Source organism: Hipposideros armiger, unplaced genomic scaffold (assembly GCF_001890085.2).
Source record: "Hipposideros armiger isolate ML-2016 unplaced genomic scaffold, ASM189008v1 scaffold_75, whole genome shotgun sequence".
Lineage (NCBI taxonomy): Eukaryota > Metazoa > Chordata > Mammalia > Chiroptera > Hipposideridae > Hipposideros > Hipposideros armiger.
Window position 1 is genome coordinate 1237740 of NW_017731425.1, and position 21864 is coordinate 1259603.

The window sequence follows — 21864 nt, forward strand, 5'->3', positions numbered from 1 at the left end:
CCTCACACTCACAGTGTCAGGGGCCAGGAGGCTCCCACCTCCCAAAGCTGACAGCAAGTTAGGCCTCTCGCAGCCCCCATCTCTGCCTCTCTCACTCCTCTCTCTTTAGCCAGCAAGGTTCACAGGTATTGCCCTACCTGAAAGTTTAAAAAATGTTTTTTGGCCAATATTTAAAAACTGAGAGCTTCCCAGTTTCTCCTGGAAATTCCTCCATTCTGGCCTTTCTAGATCCACCGTCACACAAGAGAGACAACTCTGTAATTTGCTCCTGGGGCCTCTAACACTGAGGCTGCCTCCTTGCTACTACTGACCACGGCACTGGCTCCGGGGCCTCCTCCTGCCAGCACAGCAAGCTCTGCTCCAGGCCCTGTTTGAAACACCATGCCTGTCACACCACTTCCTGAAGCCCTCATCCCCAGACCCAATGCGCAGAGTGGGACAGTGACAGGAGAGGTAGGAAAGATGTCTGGCAATCAATTGGTTACTCTGTCACCACTCTTGAGGTGCAGCTGCTTTGGTCACACCGTGAGCTTCCAGACAAAGGTACACATCCCTCCCACAACCGGAAAGCAAGTGGATACCAGGCCCAATGCTTCCTGTTGGCAGAAAATCTTCTAGAGAATGACAATCAAAAAAATCATCAGGCAGGCCAATAAAAGAAAAACAATTTAACGTCTAGCTGATGCATACTTGCATTTCTTTTCCTTTTTTTTTCTAACTCCAAAATTCACCCTCAGAATAAATCCTTCCAAACTGATAATAGGAACATCACTTACACGTTGCATAAAGAACATAACTGAATTAGAAATGATGCTATATCCAAAACGAAAACTAAAAATTAAGATCAATCACCTTAAACCAGAAGACATACTTCGAACAAAATTCACTTGCAAGTTTCTTTAAAGGATTCTTAAGACAGAGCCATATTATCAGTTCCCCATGAAAGAAATTTCAAATGTTTATAATTACAAACACCCTAAGACTTTGATGTTGTTTTCAGGAGAATTTGCATGGTTAAGCCTGACTCCAGGGCTGAGGCTTGGAGTCTGCAATTTCAAGTATGCCTGCACTGGGCCAGGGCCTTACGAAGCCATTAGTGTGACCAGTCATTTAGTAAGCAAAGTTAATTACAAGGTTTATTACCGATCAGAGGGCATTAATTTCTAAAAGGAGTTGTTTCTAATAAATTAATTATTGGTAAGTGAAATTAACTGCCTCTACGCCTTCTAGGTCTACAGGGTCAAAGAAACCTAATATTTTCCCGAGTTTCAAATTATAATAGAAACACGGATTAAGGTAAACACAGCAAGTTTCACTCATGCAAAATCTCCAGTAATGAAGGTTTCAAGCCATCAGGAATTGCAAGCAGGAGCTTAATGAGTTTGCTTTAACCATAAAACAGCTAAGGGTTTCCACTCAGCGCTGACAAAAGGCTCTTAGGCAATGTGCCTGCACACCTCTGGGCTATCATTCAGGACCACCATCCCTGGGGGCAGCATCCTCAGAACTGGCCATTGCTCAAACCCAGGTGGCCACTTATAGTGACTCTCCTAATCTGTCGCAGCTTGCTCAAAGGGCAAAGGGGAGGAGGTTAGGTCATGCACTGGGCACAGCAGACACCTCTGGTGGTCCCCAGCACTAAACCCTTGTGGGAAAAGCAATTCTGCCCAGGCTCCAAGGCCTTCAGGCCCCAAGAAGATGCTGGGCAAGAAGGGGTAGGTAGGTGGATTAAACACGGACCGCCGCTTCCCCCTTCTTGCCAGAAAGCTCTGGATTATATTTCGGTTCCTTTTTGCAGAGATTAATCAGATGTACACGTCTCTAGCCGCAGCCCCCTCTCCAAAAATGCCCCGCGAATCCGGAGCGCACGCCGGAGAGGTACCGGGACAGGGGTTCCCTGAGGTTCCCCGCGCCGCGAGGGAGTGACATCAGAGGCTCGCGTGGATTGATCATGCAGCAAGCCCGGCGCCGGGCGTGCGTGCGCGGGGAGCCGGGCCTTCGAGCAAAAGCCTGGCAGCACTAACCCTTCTTAAATTTATTCAGGCAGCGGGAGCTGCAGAAGGAGCGCACGGAGGCCGTCTCCCAGCAGCCGCGTCCCTTCATCCCCGCGGCTGGGCGGCCTCCGAGAAGCCGGGCGCTACATGGCGCCGGGCCCGGGGACTTGCACAGACGCACGTACTGCTAGCTCGGCGGGCCGCCCGGCGGAGGCGGCGGGCGCTCGCGGGTCCTGGCGCCGCGTTACCACAATGCACCACTGCCGCCCGCCCGCCACCCAGTGCACGAGCCCGTTAACCCCTTCGGCGCCGCGGGAGCCGAGAGGAGCGCCAGCCGCACCGCGGCAGCCCCCTTTTCATCCCCCGAGAGCGCAGCCTCCGCCCGCGCATAGCCTGCTCGCCCGCGCGACACCCAGGGCACTCGGGATCCCGGTGCCAGGTGGGCTCCCTATTTGAACGTAACATTCTAACGCGAAAATCCGAGCGAAAGTGCTGCCCCTCTGCAACAGCAGATGTGGAGTTGCTATATTTCAAAGGGAAAGTTGCCTTTGAGAGCCGTGGGGCACGTGGTAAATAGAGACGGCCGGGTCCCTGACGGTGATTCCAGGAAATCCGAGTCACCTCTGATTTTGCTGCGGTGGCTGACGCACCTGTGTCCAGTCACCTGCAGCTACTTGTCCACTGTCCCTCAGGAAGGCAACAGGCGGGGCCCCAGGGAACCGGACTCCTTGGCGCTGCTACCACAGAGCTGCAGGCATCTGGAGACAAACGTTTGTCTCTGCTTAGACCTCTGACCATGTCTCTGCCCAGATCTCTCTGAACACAACTCGCCTGCCCAGCTGCGCCTTGGTATGTCTGCTGGGCATCACAAAACCCAACTGTCCAAATCTGAGCTCTTGATGTACCCCTGGCCCTTCCCCTAGTCCTCTCCACCTCAGCAAGCAGCAGTTCCATCCTACTTGCTCCTGACAGAAACCTTGGAGTCCTCCTTGACCCTTCCATCCCTAAGCCCCACCTCCAGTTGGTCAGCACACCCTGACGGCTTTACCCTTAGAATACATCCAGGATCCCTTCCTTTCTCCCCCCCCCCACACCCCACTGCTGCCAACTAGGCAGAACACACTGTCACCTTGCCAGTGGACTGGTCCAGAGCCTCCTGCTTCCGCTCTGGCCACCCTCCACAGTCTATACTCAATACAACAGCCCCAGAGACTCTGTTCCATTGCGAATCAGACTCTCTCACTCTTCTCCTTTGTGGTCTCCAAGTCCCCATAAGCAAGCCTACCCTGTTCCCCTCCTTCCCTCCCTCGGCTCCAGCCACAGTGACATCTTGGCTTCAACACACAGTCACTGCAAGGCAGTCCAAGCTGGGGCTGGCCCCACTTATTGGTCTCAGCCCCCACCTCACTCTGCTCACTGGACTACAGACTCTGAACCCTGGGACTAGGTTTTAGCCATTGCTCCATCCCCAACAAAAGCCCCCCACTTCCCCGCAACACCACAATCTCACAGGAGGCTCAGTCAATAGAATTTATCAAATGTAATTTACTGAAACCATATCAATCAATTTTCACCAATTTGAAGGTTTTCATATATATAACAAAGTGCCTGTTATAACATGTAATAGACTCAGAGAAGATGGTGCTGGGTCGATACTTCCCTTCCGGGCCTTTGAAGCAACTGAGTACCCCTTCCACCTAGAGAATTAATCCTTAGCAATTGTGTTAGATTCACTGTCCCAGGGCATATGAGGCATTTAGCCACTCTGGGTCTTGTTTTTTGTTTTTGTTTGTTTGTTTGTTTGTTTGTTTGTTTGCTTTTAGCTATAAAATGAAGACCATAATAATGATGCAAATGGCTACAGGATGGAGTGCTGACTGAGTGCAAGCGCTGGGCTATGAGCTTTACCTGTATTTCCTCATTTAATCACCACAGAATAGCTTTGTTTGGTATGTTCCAACAGCACTCTCTTTTACAGATGAGGAAATTAAGGCTTGGAGGTAAGGTGACTTGCCCAGGACCAACATGCTTGGAACCAGCCTGTTCTGACAGATGTGGGAGGCCACACTTTGAACCATGCTCTCTGGGGGGGGTCCCTGAACAGCAAACTGCTCCCTGGGCTCCCAAAGATCTTCTGAAGAAAAATGGGGTGAGACTAGAGCAATATCCTCAGTGCTTTGGGGAATGCTCAGAAACATACAGACAGGTTTTACAGGACTTGCATGTGCAAGAATAAATCCAACCCAGCATATTTAACGAGATACTCTGAATATCATGGAAGCTGGAAGCGGGAAGAATCTTACGAATGCAGAGCCTTGCCCTCCATCTCAAAGCTGAGGAAAGGGAGGGCAGAGGAGCTGATGCCTCATGCTGTCTTCACAGCACGTGAACACAGGCCTGCCTGCCAGCTGTGTAATAGAGAAGATAGGGAACAATGCACAGCTGGAAGGAAACTAAAATAGTAAAAACAAATATGAAAGAAGGTCAGGTAGGCCTACTAAGGCAAATATACATGCTATTTCTCCTTTCTATGTAATTAATTATTTTAAGCTATAAGTCACATCAAACAATGGTCAGATTCTGCTCATGTGAAATACTTAAAAATCTACAACCTAGCTTAACAGGCACCCAGAAGGGTGCCATTTTGTCCTTAGAGGAAAAAATACATTAGCTCAAAAGTCATAGTTGACCCAGCAGCAAGAAAGCCAAGAGACCGAGCATACGATGACCAGTGGGTAATTCCAACCGTTCTGCTGGCTGCCCTGAGCCCTGTACAACTTTCCCTCCCTTCAACATGCAGGTGAGGCTGAATGAACCCCAGCCCCTTTCCTGCCCCCCATCTGCATTCATGCATCGAGGGTGACTTCTGAACAGCTCCAGGTAAACAGCCCCCAACACTCTAAATGTGACCCTGTGACCTTCCTGAGGTCCACTTACTCCCACATACCCTCTGTTCGCAGCCCTGGAGGCAGCTACAACCCTCTCTCTAAGCTATATCTGAACCCATATCAAGACCAGCTAATTTAGTCACTTCAAAGTCTTTGATTTCCTCTCATGTCTGTGGTGACCATTTCCCTTGTCAGGACCCACCTGGATGCTGCTGCTGCAACAGCCTTCCTAGAGACCCACCTCCCCATTTCCACTTGGTGCCAGAACACTATTAATCAGACTCCGTTTCCAATATCTTCCCTCGTTTTCTCAGTAATATGGCGCGCGCGTGCGCGCGCACGCGCACACACACACACACACACACACACACACTCAACTAAAATTCATATATACATATCCGTGTGTATCGGGGGGTTGTGGGGGTGTGTGTGTGAATCTGTTGCCCATCCCAGTTCTGGAGGCAACAGAGAAACAGGCCCTGGAAACTTGTGCAAGGCCTTGGGGGGCACGTGGAAGTGCACTAGAAGAACCACAAGCATGTTCATACACTGTAGCCCAGTGTGCACAGTGGGAAAGGAGCACACGGTTCTGTGTCCAGTGTTATTTGTTGCAATAACCTAGAAGCAACCTAACAGTCTAACAGTAGGTGAATATTCATTTCATCAACTTCACGGAATATCACAGAGCCATTTAGACATATATATATTTGATGGCTCTCTAGCAATAAGAAACTGCTTAAAAACAAAATGTGGAGAGGAAAAAGGCAAATCATGCAATATAATTATACTTGTGTGAAAACTATGCATCTACAAAAATGTTAAAATAATAGGATCAGAGGCGAATTTCCTTGAATCTGGCTTCTGGAATGCCCTGGGCTTCTTTCTTTCCCAGGACCTAGTGTGCCTTGCTGTGAGTTCCTATTTACGTGTCTATCTCCCACACCAGACTGTGAACTCAATGAGGGCAGAGATTGTGGTCTTTTCTCACTATTCTCAGCCTCCAATGTGGCCCAGCACATGGTAGGCACTTACTGAATGAATAAGTGTGGGATAAACAGATCAATAAACAGATCAATGAATCGATAGATGAAAGCAACGTAATCACATATCAGAAGCCCTGTCTGGCCCAGCCTACACACCCACACCACTTTCTTGCATTCCCAAGCTTTCCATCACTGTCCCCCCTCCTGATCCTTTTTGTGCATGACACCACACAGCCCCTTCCCCTCTGAACCATTGCCCTTGCCTGGACCTTGACTGGATCACACAGAATTAAGCACTGGCTGGGGAGTCCTGCAGGACCAAGCTCTGATGTGGCTTCCTGACCTGACCTGAGTTGGCCACAGCTCTCCATCACTGTAGGAATTAGGGACCTTTGGTTTCCCCCCTCTGAGCCTCAGGCTCATCACTAATGAGGGGCTTGGGCCCACAGAAGAGAGGCACTAACCTTCTCCATGTTGTCTAATGACTCAAGTTCTCTAATGGTCTGTCTAGCATACAAGTTCCTTGTGCGGATATTTTAAGAATGAAGCCCTTTAAAATAGCATTGTTCTAAGAATAGCCACGCATAGATGTTGAAAGCTATCATCATTAATAAATGATTCTGCACCGAAGCCAAAGAATTAATTTGAGAGCAATTTATGATAATGTGTTGCTAGGCAATTAAAATAAACTTCTGAGGGGGAAAAATTGCCATTTATCGTTGATTATTTTAGATCAGAAAAATGGAATGGAGGAGAATGCACCATTTAAGTCAGTTTGGAAAAAGGCAAAAGAGAGATAGATTTCACTAGGGATGGTGCCCTAGGTCTGACTTTGCCCATATGTGCCCTCGGCTGTTAAGGACAGTCGAGTCGGAAAGGTAGAAGCCACATCTCTGGGAGCTAAGCCTGTGGGCATTGCCCTGGAGGTAGCCGGGAGCTGCACTGCATCCCTGTACATGCTTTTGGAAGGGGTGGCCTGCCTGAGGACCAGTTTGCCTAGGGTACCCTGCAAAGAATTGGGGTCAGGTCCCATCAGGCAGCTCTGAGGACTCTGGTCTTCTCAGTCCCTCTGCCTCCAGAAGTGGCTGGCCCAGCTGGCCCCATTCAGTGGCTTATACCTGTTATTGACCAAAAGGCCTTTTGCTTGTTGAAGTCTAAATATAACTTTCACCAACAAATCCCTCAAGATCAAAGAGCTGGGATTCCCAAGGGATTACTATCCATTTGTCCAGTCTCCAAGTATTCCTTTTTTTTTCTTTTTAAAAGAAAGTGACAGAAAAAATAATGGAAAATACAAATGTATTGCAGAATGTTCCTCCATGTTTTTTTGGTTATTAAAGAAGCACAGGGGCGGCCGGGTGGCTCAGAAGGTGGCTCTAAACAAGGTTGCTGGTTCGATTTCCATATGGGCTAGTGAGCTGTGCACCCTGCAACTAGATTGAAAACGCGACTGGACTTGGAGCTGAGCTGCATCCTCCACAACTAGATTAAAGGACAATGACGACTTGCAGCTGATGGGTCCTGGAAAAAACACACTGTTACCTAACAAAAAAGAAGCACAAATTAAAGCTGCCTTGAGGGAGGTCCCCTTTTAAGGATATTAAAATGGTCAACAATGTATTAACACCTAATGCCAGTGAGAGAACAGTGAAGCAGGCAGGCTCACTCCATAAAGAGATATTACAGCCCATCAAGGTACCCTGATGCTGCTGCCCTTAACTCAGTAACCAGACTTCTGGGAATTGTCCCTCAGAAAATAATTCAAGAGAAGCAAAAACCTTTTAGTACGAAGACATTCATTGTACCATTATCTATAATAGCACAAATGGGAAACTCAAATGCTCAACAATTAGAGGATGAGTCAAAACATTCGAGTACATTGAGCCAGTGGACTATTACACAGCAATTAAAATGATCAAAATAAAGACAGGGAAACTGTTAGCTAGAATGTGGGATGAAAAGGCAGAGCATGAAGTGACCTGTTTAATATGATGCCAAAGATGTGAAATACAAGTGTATCTGCAGAGAGGGAAAGGGAAAGTAACATGCAAAAATCAAAAACAGCTTTGTGAAGGTGTGAGATTACTGAGAAATTTCCTGTATTCCAAAACTCTTTATATTACTGTGCAATCTTTCCCACAATGCCAACAACTGAACAAGGTACATTCAATGAACTGAATTATTGTTTGAAACCCTTTCCCAAGGGGACAAAGGAGGTGCAGAAGAGTCAGCTGGGAGTTGGTGTCTTGCTCAAGGAGCATGAGTTATGAGGACTCAGCATGGTGGGGACATAGGCTGGTGACCAGTGAGCAGAAAGTCAGAGCAGTGGAACCAAAACAGTCTTAACATCAATCAGGCTGCCTGGGCTTAGGGGTCAAATACATAGACCTGAATTTGGATCTGCAACCCATTCACTGGGGTGACATGAAGCAAGTGCAGGAGCCTCTCTGAGCCTCATGTCCCTGATTCTCATCCAGACACAGTGCTGTCTCCCTGTTATGGGCTGAACTGTGGCCCCAAAATTCATATGTTGAAGTCCAAACCCCCAATACCTCAGAATGTGACTGTATTTGGAGATGGGGCCTTTAAAGAGGTGATTAAGGTAAAATAAGCTCACATAGGTGGGCTCTAATCTAATATTGCTGGTGCCCTTGTAAGAAGAAGAGAGTAGGACACAGACCGAGGGATGGCCATGTGAGGAGACAATGAGAAGGCGGCCATAAACAAGCCAAGGAGAGAGGCCTCAGAAGAAACCAAACCTGCTGATACATTGATCTTGGACTTCTAGCCTCCAGAAGTGTGAGAAAATACATTTTGGTTGTTAAAGCCACCCAGTCTGTGGTATTGTGTATAGCAGCTCAAGCAAACTCATATACTCCCCTTCGCAGAGCCATGAGATGACATCCCCAGCACAAGCAGGCACTCAACATCCACCAGGGAAAAGTGAACCATGTCAGGGACGGGGCACTGAAGCCCTGAAAACCACTGCCCCAGACAAGGCCTGTGCTGGAACAGTGGATCTCAATGTCCGTCAATGAATTCATTTAATTGTGAAGCTCAGGATGGCTATGAGGCTTTGCCAAAGCTTCTCCCCTGATCCCCGTGGCAGCTGGGCTGAGGTTGAGTAGGATGGACTGATATATCTGGCAAAATTGAAGTTCAGTGAAGTTAAAGGGTTTTGTTCAAAGTTAAAGAGTAAGCACAGACCAGAGAAGGGTCAAGAATGCAATATTTTTGGGCCGGCCGAGTGGTGCGATGGTTAAGAACTGGCTTGGGATGCCAGAGGGCCTGGTTCGGATCCCACATATGAGGGCCAGTGACACTGCCCTCCACAGCTAAGATGCTGAACAACAGCTCAACCTGGAGCTGGGTTGCCGTGTGTCGCCGGCGATGGCGTAGGCTGCAGCCCCTTTGCTGCAGTGGGTTGCCATGGGCTACCGTATGTAGCCAGCAGCTGCAGTGAGCGGCCGTCCAGAAGCTGGTGACTGATCTACCTCACCCGGGAAGAGCGCAATGATGGTGCCAACTTGGGCCAGTGAAGCAACGTCCTCCACAACTAGACTGAAGAACAAAACGACAGCAACTTGTCTGTTTCCCTTCCCCCAATTCCCCAGCACTGTTCCCATCCCCCCAATTCCCCAATAAAAATCTTTAAAAAAAAAAGAATGCAATATTTTAAACCTCCAAACTCCATTTTTTCCCACTACTCAAAAACAAGCCTCTGATTGATATTATAGATCTTATAACATAAATGTTTAGAAATTCCATAGCACCACAGCCACCATAAACAGAGTCAAAAGATAAGCAACAAAGGGAAAATACTTGCAAAATATATAACTGACAAAGGAGCAATAACCATAACTTAGAATGAGCTCTTACAAATCAGTATAAAAAATACAAATATCTAAACAGTAAAATGGCAATGGATATATGAATATATGAGTCACAAAATGCATATGATTGGTCAATAAACAGATAAAAGTATACTCAGTCTCACTGGCAATAAGGGAAATGCAAAACAGAGCAAGGAAATGCCTTTCCATTCACCCATCAGAGTTAACAAAGAGTAAACAAAATGATGTGGTAGTCTCTGTTGACAATCCACACTGTTGGGAAGTATAAATCTATGCATTCTTTTTAGGTGAAAATTTGATGTGTCTGTTGATATTTATCATGGGCATGCCCTTGTAACCTAGCAATTCCATGCCTAGGAATCTATGCTATGGGAAAACTACACACATGCACAAAGATGCATGTTGAAGAAGGTTCACTAGAGCATGCTCTGAAATAATAATAAAATGTAAAGAACCTAACTGTCCATCAATAGGGAAATGACTAAATAAATGATGATACACTATAAAAGTCTTTGGAGTTATTTTTAAAATGAGAGAGGTCTATTTGTATTGACATGTAAAGATCTCCAAAATATATTGGTAAGGGGTAAAGCAAGATGCTTATCAATATGCACGATTTGATCTCATTTACATATATGTAAGTGTGTGTGTGCATGGGGGTGTGTGTACTTAAATGGCTTTGTAAATGCATGGGGAGAGATCTGGGAAAGGACCGCTATTGACAAATGGGTGTGTGTATATCTCTTGGAAGGGGAGTGAATGGAGGGAGGTGGTGAAAGATGACTAAATTCTATGTTATATATTTTAGAGTCATTTAAATGTTTTACAATCTCATGTTTCTTAACTAAAGTCATCTCTTAACAAATTACAATTGGAAAGAAAGTGCCAGAATCAACTTCTGCTTACGTTGAAACCTCTGAGACCTTACAAAAGACTCTAATGGTAGAAGGTCAGGCATGAAAGGAGGTGCATAATGGGTGAGTTTGGGGGCAGGAGGGCCCAGAGTCACATCAGAGAAGCCACCACATCAATGCACACAGACCAACCTGGCAGGCAGCAATCAGAGAGGGGCTGGATCATTTGGCGCACCCGTGGCACAATCCCCATGAGGCAGAGCAGCAGAGCCGTCCATGGTGACGGGCCCTGCAAAGAACGGATACAGCTGCAACCACATGTGGGGGGCAGGAGGCTCAGGCACCTGTGATCCGGCCAAGCTGCAGCCTCACCCCACCCTCAGCCACTAGGCTGCTGGTAGATGCTCATGGCCACGGACACCAGTAATCTTGAGAGTAAGTCTGTGGCTCAGGGATGGGGCCCAGGAGAGGTCACTATGCGGGTATCCAGTCATCTACCTGTGTTCACCTCACCAGGCCTGCTCTGGGCTGCATGGTCCAGAGAGGTGTCAGGAGAGGTGCCAGAAAAGGAGTGGGGATGTTATAGGCAAGTATAGACAGAAGACACAGGGAAGGCAAGAAGTTATAGATGTGCTGCTGCTCAGAAGTCATCCCTGAATCCACAGGGCCTGTCTGATGCCCTTCTTTGGGCCTTTACTGTGGTAGGCCTGAGTCACACCAACTGCCCTTCTTTGAAGCCCCCTACTTCCTGGTCCTATTGCCACACAACCACTGTCCTCCAACAGCCTCTGTTCTAGCTCCCAGGCAGGAGTCAGTCCTCACTCCCGTGCAGGGGCCCAAGTGATGGTATCCATGCCCATGGCTCATTGTCCTATCTCCCTCTTGCTGTTTCCCCATCTGTACCATCAGTATTGTCCTCTTTTTCATGGTCACCTGGATGTCCCCGACAATGAGCCCAACTGAGCCCAGCATTGTCCCTCTGCTCCCTCATGGCAACTTTTCCCTCTCTAGACAATTCTGCCTCCAGGCACCAGGCTAGAGACCTGAGGGTCAGCTACTGTGGTTTCTACCTCTCCTTGGGCCCCCACATGCAATGAGTCCCTAAGTCCTGATGACATTAAATTCAAAATAGTTTGCAAATCCACACCCTCTTTTCCACCTGGGAGTGAACCATCCCCTGGGTCACTTCCAAGGTCTTAGCTTCTACTTTTATCCCTTCTGATCCATCCTTCATGCCACCGGACAAATGACTGAAAATACCATCTGCTCCATTATTTCCTTTCCATGGTTCCCTGATAACCACAGGAGCAAGTTCAAATTCTAACTCCTTGGCAAACCGCAGGCCACCAAGAGCTAAGCCTGTGGGCCTCAGTAACTCCCCACTCCCTATTCCTCATCTCCACCCGCTGCCCCTCCTGCCCTTGCTCACCTGGCCTGGGAGCCTGCCTTTCTTTCCCTTGGCCGGCTCCTGTCCTCTATAGACACTGGGATATGGATCTCCCCTCCCTAAGGGAGCCTTACTTGACAGTTGCCAACCCAGAGAGGGGATGGAAGGCTACTTGGAGGAGGGGCCTTCCTCGGGGGTCTCATCCAACCCTTGCACATCTCTTGTTACACTCATTACACTGACTTGTAAGGATCTTATCTGCCTCCCTGCCAATGGTCAGCACCTTGAGGGCCAGGACTGGGTCGTAGTCATGGTATTAGTTTCCTAGGGCTGCCACAAACTGGGTGGCTTCAAACGACAGAAGTTTATTCTCTCACAATTCTGGAGGCTAGAAGTCCACAATCAAGGTGTTGGTAGGGCCATGCTCCCTGCAAAGGCTGTAGGGAAAAAATCCTTTCTTGATTCTTTCAGCTTCTGGTGGCCCCAAGAGCTCTTTGGCTTGTGGCAGCATAACTCTAATCTCTGCCTCCATCTTCCTGTGGCCTTCCCCTGTGTATCTGTGTGGTCACATGACCTTCTCCTACATGTGTGTGTCTGAGTGCCCGCTTCTTATAAGGACACCAGTTGTATTGGATTAGGGACCACCCTCACGACCTCATCTTAACTTGATTACATCTGCAAAGACCCTATTTCCAAATAAAGTTACATTCACAAGCACTGGTTGTTAGGACTACAATATATCTTTTGGGGAGACACACTACGACTCACAACACTCACTGGCATTATTGATACCCAGCACTGAGCATGACGTGCGGCAAGGCTCAGCTGATCCCTGTGAATGAATGACTGAGCCAGTGTGCTCTGGGTGCAGGTTGTGGGGAGCGGGGAGAGGGAGGGGAGTCCGCGGAGGAAGGTAGTTTGGAGGAGGCAGTACTGCAGCTGGGTCTGGAGGGTGTGTGTGAGAGAAGGGACATGTCCAGGCAGAAGAAGAAATGCTGCATGGGAGAGGACGAGAGAGAGCCAGGCTGCATGAGAGGCCTGGCCTCTGTGCTTCGCAGTGCAGGGAGCTGAGCCAGCCCGCAGAAAGGCTTTCCAGGCCAGACGAGGCATCTGCCCTCATGCTGGAGGGCAGGGGGCCAGGGAAGCTTGTCAGGAGAGCAATGACAAACGCAGAACCAGTGCTCCTGAAAGATTCATCTGCCTGAGACATACAGGGGCAAGTCTAAAAGGGGCCCACCCTATGCAGGGAGGCAGCTAGGTCGAAGGATATTGCAGAAAGTCAACTGATAATGAGGAACTGAACCAGGGCTGTGGCAGCATGGCCTGGGAGAAAGGACAGAATCCGGAAAAAATGTGGTAGGAAAATGGACAGGGCAAGGCCTTCACGGGGCAAGGAAAGTGAGGAGCTAAGGATTACAGGGACTGAGCTTCAAGGTGGGTGACATAAGAGGATGGGGGCCAGTGACTGAAAATGGCAGCCTGGGAAGAATAGCATGCCTGCAGGAGTGGCAATAGGGTTAGCCTCATGAAGTGCCATTCAATTAAAAAAAGCAAGCTCCTGGGGACACTCATTAAGTAACCATTGAGGCGGAGCACGTGTACCAAGCAGCTATAAGAGGTACACACGGTTCATAAATAATTCAAGTTGATGGGCAATAAGCATGTCTTTTTATATCAGTGCCTATTTCCCAGGCTGTTAGCAGAGGCATTTTTGGAAAAAGGTCTCAAACCAAGGGAACTAAAAACTCAACTAAATAACCTTTAAATTACCTCATCACCCCAGGAGATGAAAATCAATGCAGTCTGCAAATGTGACCATGTGCCAGCAGAGGCCAGATGGGGCTGTTTCCCCAGCAGGGGAGCCAGGGGCAGAGGGAGCTGCACACCTCGGAGGCATCTCTGGGATGAGAAGAGGTTCCTGGACTTAGGGGGAGCCCTTTCTGACAGAGCAACACCTCAGGCTCCTCAGAGAGGAGCAGTCCAATAGGAGGGGCTCTTGTCCTGGGGGACAGAATAAAGACCCCCCCCCACCACCACCACCATGGATGAGTCAGTCATTCCCTCTCTGGGCCTCAGGCTCTATCATACACTGAGAGGTAAGCCTCATTAATTTCCAAGGGCCTTCCACCTTCCAGCTCTGCTTATAGCTGTGGCTGCTGTCCCTGTGGCCAGATCACAAACCCCATCCCTGGGTAAGGATGGGATGATCTGACCGGACTGGAAGGGAGGGTGCTGCTGCCTCAGTGTGAGGATGGAGCATTGGATCGTAAACTTCCTGCTTTCTGTGCCATCAGCTCATCTGTGAGGCTCTCTCTCCTCGTGCTGGAGAGGCAGGTGCGGCAGTCAGACCTTGGGCACCTGTGATCTAAACCCCTCTGAGCCTCAGTTTCCTCATTTGTGTCACAGGGATGGTAATGGTTCTTATCTCACAGGGTTGTAATGAGAACTGAGTTACTAGAGGAAAGCCTGGCCTGAAGGAAGTTCCCTCCCATTGTTAGCTGCTATTACTACGGGAACGCGGGACATAAGCAGAATACATACATTGTTGGAGGAAAACCCAGCATCAGAAAGAGAACCTCAGGAGGGACTCGGCAGCCTCTCCCTGCAACGAAACCTCTGCTACCACAAATCCTTTCCCAGAACGGGTTTCTCTGAACAGGGGCCCCTCAGGGTCTTTGCATTTAAGCTCCATTCCTTCTGGAGAGAACAGTCCCCTTGTCCTTTTGCCCAAGCTCCACTACTGGTCAGCCAAGGTCCCTGGATGACAGCAGACCCAAGGATAGTCCCCACCTTGGGAATACCACCTCCAGCAGGGCCAGGTTACCCCAAGGCTAACTTTTGAGTCCTTTCATGACCCTGATGGTTTGATTATAAACATCCCTGTGAGAGGACTTTTGTCTTAACATGCTTATTTTCCTGTAAACACCAGTGCTGGAAGACGACGGCAAGAGACATTAAGGTGAACACTGGGCAACTACAATTCTGTGCTTAGTTTATATACCAGGCAAATGTTACTTTCTCTGTGTTACAAAAAAACCTGAGGCTCAGAGAGACTAAGTCATGGCATACAGTTACTAAGAGGAAAATGGGAATTTGAACAGAGGTCTTTTAATCTACAAAGCTGAGCCTCTTTTTCACTCCTTTATAGAACACAGCTGTTGCCACCATCCCTAATACTATTCTACCAACAACCCAAGACCAATTGTGTTCATCAAAATGAAATTTGTTCTATTGCTAAATATTTATCACTATATGTTTGTTTTCTGCCTTGGCCTTGAGAAATCCAGTCATAAAGGTTCTGTTCATATTTTTCATACACATTTTATAATTGGGCATATAAGATGCAGGCTTGCACAAGTGATGCAACCAAGGGCAGGACTTCTTAACAGAAACTGTGAGCTGGATCTAGGACTGTGTATCACTCAGTCAACACGCAAATGGTATCGTCCTCAGTTACACAGGAGAACTTGACCCCGTGTTAATTATTGAGGAGGTTTTAAGTTGCTCAGACTATGAATAAAAATAGGTAGCCTCATTGCATCACAGGTGTGGAAAATTTTATATATATGTATACACACACACACACACACACGGTGCCAAAAAATGTATACACATTTTATAAAAGGAAAAAACTGTATTAAAATGTAATACTCAGTATATATTGATAACAAAAGATGAATACAAGTCATGTGCATACATTTTTTTGGCACCCCCGGAATATATATATATATATACATATATATATATATATATGTATATATATATATATCCTAACTTGATTCTAGTTATAGAAAACTTTGGGGCTATAAATGTATTTTCACAACAAACAACATGCAAAGCTCAAATACACTGTTTCCCAAAACAAAAGTAATGGCCTGCTGCTTAGCTGGCCTGTCATTATACATTTTGGACTTCACATTTTAATGAAACAAGTCAGCAAGGATGCCAAAGGACAGTTATGAGTTAGTCATCCTTCCAGACAATCACTCTCTAAAAGCAATTTATTAATCAGTCCAAAACACAAAGTGTTTATGTGGTAGGTAAAAACTTATCTACCGAAAACAAAATGCTTTTCTTGACCACACACAAAAAAACCCAGTCAAGAAAAATATAAATTGAGTATATGTCAGATGTGCAGTTATTATACTTTCCCCTTATGACCTTTCATCTCTACAGAACATTGGCCAGAGACAAATGGTACCCGGGTACCGAGTGGTCTGCTTTATGCAAGTAATGCTAGCACACTCTTGGCATGCATTTCCATCAGCACTGCAGCATCATTGCAGCTCACAGTGACCCTAAAACCAACACATTCTCTCACACATCTTTTCCATCTCTCTTTCATTTCATCGGCCCTGCCAGGCATTTGATAATTGAAGGAACCTGCCCATCAGAGTCGTTTCTGATGCACACAGCTTAGGCTACACAGACAGAACAAAACACAGACCCCAATCCTCCAGCATGAGCCTGTCAAGGTTCAGAAGCTTCATTTACATCCATTAGATTAGAACAGGCGCCTCACATGGCTTGGAATCTAGCACAACTAGACCTCTCCAGGGCTCTGGAGGATGGTCTCTCCACCTCTACCCCCTTCCTTCCAACCCCTTACCTCCCAACACACCAAAAGTCCTTTGCTGAGGAAGGAAAGCCCCCCCCCAATAGTCTTCCCATCAGGTTCTAGGAGTCAAGAGGTCTATCTGTCTGACCTTGCCAGGTGATGGAGGTGGGAACCGAATGCTGGTGGGATCGAAGGCAGAGGTGACCCATCAAGTTTAAACACATCTCCCCCTTTAGTAGATGGCTCAAGGCAGGAGGGGGTAAGCCTTAAGGATCTAGGAAGCCCAAGGTTCCTCTGGCTGGGTAGTTGCCCAGCATGACCCCAAACTGCTTACTCAGAGGCACAAGCTGGCTGGAGAAGGGCTTTTCCTGTGACAGGCACTACCAGAGTTTAAAATCCCCTTTGCGTGCTAGGAAAACTCACACACACACACACACACACGCGCGCGCGCGCGCGCGTGCACGTGCATACATGTGCACGCACACACACACACATACACACATGCACACATACAAACTAGCAGGGAATACCTTCCCACTATCCACTCAAGAGCTCCTCTGCCTGAGTTCAGCTCCCAACAGCCAAGTGCACTGAAGTGACCCTTGCTCCTGAAGCCATGCTCATCTCATGGCAGCTCAGGTGCCTAAGGAGGTTGGAGGAAGGCAGAGAAAAGGCTCTACCACTAGCTTGCAGCCCCAGTGAAGGCTCAAGCCTGCTTTCCCTGCTAAAAGATGGCTGGCCTCTGTCTGGGCTGAATTCCAATGGCTGGGCTGCCTGGGGTCAGCCCTCTGTACAGAGAAGGAAAGGTATTGCCCCTGTGACAGCAGTTCCGGCAAAGAGCTATTCCCATTGCCAGGCAGTGAGCTGCAACTAGGGTGGGGAGGAGGATATACTGTGTGACTGTCCTTAGACTTCTGGCTAAAACCTGCTTTCTATCCCAGGACAGAGGGGCCTGCCCTCTATCTCAGGATTGGGTAAGTACCAAGGCAGAGATTTGAGCCCTCAGCCCTGTAGGATTCTCAAAACGAGGACTGGAAGAAATTTACAATAGGGAAGGAAAATTTAAAAGCCCAAGAGATCCTATGTCCCAGGACCCGTCTTCCCCAACCCTGCTCCTCCTGCTCCAACTCACCCCAGGGATGGGCTCCCGGGTGTGGAAGTGGGTCCGGCCCCGAGGCTGCGGGGATGCTTGCAGCTGCCGCCGCCGCCGCCTTCCCGCCGTTGCGCTCTCAGTCCATCTCGGTGCAGTGCCGGCCGCGCCAAGCACGGGAGAAGGGCGGTCCCCGGATTGGGTGTGTGCTGCCCCGCGGCCCCGGGCCCGCCTCCCCGCCGCGGCCGCCCCTTCAGCACCGCGGACAGCGGCCAGCCCGCGCGCTCTGAGCGCAGCCAAGCCGAGAGGAGCCGTGCGCCCCGCTCCGCCCGCTGGTCCGTCACCCTAAGCGTGGCAGGTGTGCCGCGCGCCGCGTCCTCATTCCTGCAGCCTCCTCCCTACCCACCGAAGGGGACCTCCTCCGCCCCCCAGGACCCCGCTCCAAGAGCAAAGGGTGCCGCGAGAGGCCACCTGCCAGTCCCCGGAGGGCAAGACGCGCCTCCTTCAGCCGGTCCCGAGCAGGGATTAGCGCTCTCTTCCCGCCCAGCGGGCTAGACAAAGACGACCTATCCGTGGCGGGATGCCGGCGGGCAGAGGAAAGCACAGCTCAGCCTCTTAAAATGCATGATCATGGCCCGGAACCCGACCCGGCACTAAGGGCGCTATCGCGGCCCAATCGAGACCAAAGAGGGTTGGCCCTTTGCCTGGGTCCGGCGGGGGAGGGACCCTTGGCCCAAGCCCTCATTTCTCCACTGTCCTATGCCCTGGGGTTGCAAGGAGTTAACCAGTTAGAGTCTGTCTCAGGAACTAGGGGAAGGAGGGCCTTTGGGGTCCCATGCCCACCTGAAACTCAATTCCCTCCCCCACGTCCTTGGTACCAGAGTGCCAATCAACTAACAGATGGGACTGCTGGAGCCTGGTGACATCACGTAGAACCACTTCCATGTTTTTCATTTCTGTTCAAATCCCTCCCACTTCTCCTCGCTTCAAGTCAGGAAAGTCCAGGCTGAGATGGGGTTCTGGCTCTGACTGCTTCTGCCACAGACCAGAAACATAACCTGGGCCACTCTCACCTCTGGCCTCAGTGAGCTTCAGTTTCTCCTCTGGGAGGAGGGGGTGGGTTGGGGTGGGGCTCCCTCTGGCTCCAAGTCTGAGATAATGCAACCTATCTATCTGGTGAGAGGGGAATCCGCAAACTGGTGGGTCACCCCAGGCCCTGGCCACTTCGTGGCCTCCCTCAGGCCTTTCTGAAGTTCAAGATGAGGAGACCCTTTCCTTCACTGGACTGAACTGGAAACTCCTGCCTAATTCTTTTTAAAGCAATCACAACTTTAATGCCTCATTCATTCGCTTTACCATTTGGTTGAGTCCCCAGTTTAAAGGGAGAAGACCAAATGGAGTGAGTCCAAGTTCAGGTTAATAAATGCTGCCCAAGCACGCATGAGGGACTCTGCTCAAACACTCATAGATCATGGCTACTACACAGAGCGCAGAGCTGAAATACCCATGAAGGGCACAGTGGGAACAGGAGTGGGCATTCACCATTCAGGAAATGTGGCAGGCAGGGGGCAGGGGCTTCTTCAGCTTTCACATCAAGGAGGAAAAACAACAAGCCACATGTGGTGCCTTAAAAAATGAACAAACCACTGCCTCTACAGTCTTTTAATGTAACATTCTTTTTCTCCTTTGAAAATTACTTCCAAGAATTTTTGTTTTGTTTTGTTTTGTTTTGTTTTGTTTTGTTTTGTTTTTGTAGCATACCATCAAAATCCAAAGACAAGAAACAAGTCAGGAGCCAGGAGCACCAGGTATGTGGGCTTCCTGCTGCAATGGTCCAAGGTAGCGGATGGAAGAATGGGATTCCTAACCACCTTCTGAACACCCAACATTTGCCAAGTGGACATGTTGACACTCATAAGGAGGGTCTCAAGTCGTTCTTTTGCATTTCCTCATTTGGAATGGAATTCCTTGAGGATTTTGTGACAAAGGATTCCTTCCATTTAATTCCTTTAATTGTCTAATTTATGGGATATTCAGCAATCACCAGCATGTCTGCATCCTCACCTTCTGGGAGACCAGTGAGGGACCTGGTGAAGCCCATTTCTACACACACACACACACACACACACACACACACACACACACACACACACTGCTAGCACAAAGCCCATAATTTCTACTGCTGTGATATGCCCACATTTATACTAAAGACCCCAAAAGATTCAGGATTTGGAACTAACAGAAACAATCCAAGTCACATAGCAAGATACAAACATTCAGTTATTTTCTAGGTTCTGGAAAATCCTGAAAACTGGAACACATTCCACTGATTCTCATACACAGAGGCAGGAAGACGCTTCTCCACCAGGCCCTCTTCCTGTCTGCGCCCAGGCCTTGACCTTACTACACACTGTAATCCTGGTGGGCAGACTATGAATGCCATTGTTGCTGATGACTACAGTAAACCAGCCCCAACCTGCCTGGAATGGAACCTTTACTGCCAACATTGTTGTTAAATCCCAATCAAACCCACCCTCTGCCCTCCAAGCCCAGCTGCCACTTTTCTCCCTCTAATTAACCCTGAAAACACGAGCATGTCCCCTCCTCTTCCCTGACAACCAGGTGGCCCCAAGTTCCCTAGAGCTTCCTTAGCCCATTCTTTCCTTCTGAGCCGGCTGGGGACTAGACCTAGCTCTCCTCACTCCCTGGTCCACCATGGCAGCCTCCTCTCTGGCCACATGATGCTTCCTAAGAAACCTGGTACAGCCTATAACTTCCCCTGTTATGAACCGAAAATGTCATCACCCTGCTTGACCAAGTAAGGTTCAACTTCCAAGCCTAACCTTGTGGGTCCCAGGCAGGTATCCTCTCTCTATCCCATCTCCCAGGCTCCCCTCGCGACAGCTCTGACCTCTTGCCATGATGTCTCAAGTCTTTGCCTCATTCATGACCTTGAGTGTCCCTTGTCAACTCTGAGTCTCTGCTCCACTATCCCTTCACCTGGAATCCATCCCCTGGAGCTGCAGACACCTTCAGGAGTGCTGTCAAGTGCTGCAGTGGCCAGTGCTGGGCCTGGTGCCGTGGGAGGCTTGTGAAGAAGTTACCACCCTGGGGCATGGCTCCACACCTTGTCCCTTGCCTCCACCTCCATTTCCTTGAGCCCCCAGGACACTGCCTGCCAGCCACATGCACCAGACTATCATTCCAACCACATACACTGCCACCTGTCTGCTCCATGTCCCAGGCAACCTTCCTCTCCACAAAGTCCACAATAATCCTTGTCTTTTGTTTTTGTGGGGGCCTGTTAGTTCCCAGCAGCAAAGTGTTCATAGTACTATTGAGAGGCATGCAATAGTTCTTGAATAAGAAAACCCAGAAGAGGTAATACCAAGACTGGTGTAATTTTAAATCTGCTTTTGAATTTTATCTAATTCATATTTTTTCTTTCTCCTCACCCTCAGGCCACACCCTGCCAAGCTGACCTTGGAATAGCAGGCAGTGAAGAGTCTCTAAGCTGCCAGAGAATCTACAGAACGAGACTGAGAAGGTATTCTTCAGTATGGTGTTATATTACATGGCTATATTCAGGACCCTTCAAATAATTCTATAAACCAAATGATAGGGCAAATCAGAACCTACTGAACAGGCCGAGTGGCCTATTCTCACCATAGTAATGCCTCAGAAACAGAGCTGCTGCCAGTGACTGCTGCACAACAGTGGTGAGGGGATGAGTAAGCCACAAGTCATTTTCTGCCTAACAGAAAATGCATTTGCCACTCCCATCAAAGTATTATAGTAACTGGCATAACTTTAGGAACAAAGCAGACTAGCAACCAGCTTTTGAAAAGCATTAGATATAAAGTCAGACCAGGGATGTCACACACTAGCTATGAAATCTAGGATGAGTCGCCTTTTCACATTGGGCCTCAGTTTCCTTATCTGTAATAAGTTGGTACTGGACTAATTCCTGAAGTCTCTTTTAACTCTAAAAACTCAATGGCTTTGGGCAGGCCGAGTGGCGCGATCGTTAAGAACTGGCTTGGGACGTCAGAGGTCCCTGGTTCGGATCCCACATATGAGGGCCAGTGACACTGCCCTCTACAGCTAGGATGCTGAACAACGGCTCAACCTGGAGCTGGGCTGCCGTGAGTCGCTGGCAACAGCGTGGGCTGCAGCCCCTGTGGCAGTGGGTTGCCATGGGCTACCGTGTGTAGCCAGCAGCCAGCATGAGCGGCCAGCAGCCGCAGTGAGCGGCC

The 21864-nt window shown here is 48.8% G+C and overlaps 1 protein-coding gene and 1 long non-coding RNA gene across 8 annotated transcripts in view; one reads left to right on the forward strand and one right to left on the reverse strand.

Moving 5' to 3' along the window:
- Positions 1-21864, reverse strand: part of OSBP2 (oxysterol binding protein 2) — a 176950-nt gene that overhangs the window by 70490 nt on the left and 84596 nt on the right. The window contains exons 1-2 of one of the 7 annotated variants that reach the window (XM_019643140.1): positions 17651-18335; positions 10766-10862 (exon numbers count right to left, since the gene is read on the reverse strand). The exons of 4 other annotated variants lie outside the window; for them this stretch is intronic. In XM_019643140.1, coding sequence (XP_019498685.1) covers positions 10766-10826 — 61 coding nt within the window. In that variant the 5' untranslated portion in view covers positions 10827-10862; positions 17651-18335. Of the gene's footprint in view, positions 1-2024; positions 2222-10765; positions 10863-17650; positions 18336-21864 lie in introns of those variants that run through there. 2 more of the 7 variants (XM_019643141.1, XM_019643139.1) reach the window with 2 other exon arrangements.
- The window catches only part of LOC109383069 (uncharacterized), a 9198-nt gene continuing 4723 nt past the window's right edge, over positions 17390-21864 (forward strand). Inside the window, exons 1-3 of the long non-coding RNA XR_002124064.1 lie at positions 17390-17492; positions 19365-19416; positions 21070-21155. This is a non-coding gene — a long non-coding RNA (uncharacterized LOC109383069). The remainder of the gene's footprint in view (positions 17493-19364; positions 19417-21069; positions 21156-21864) is intronic.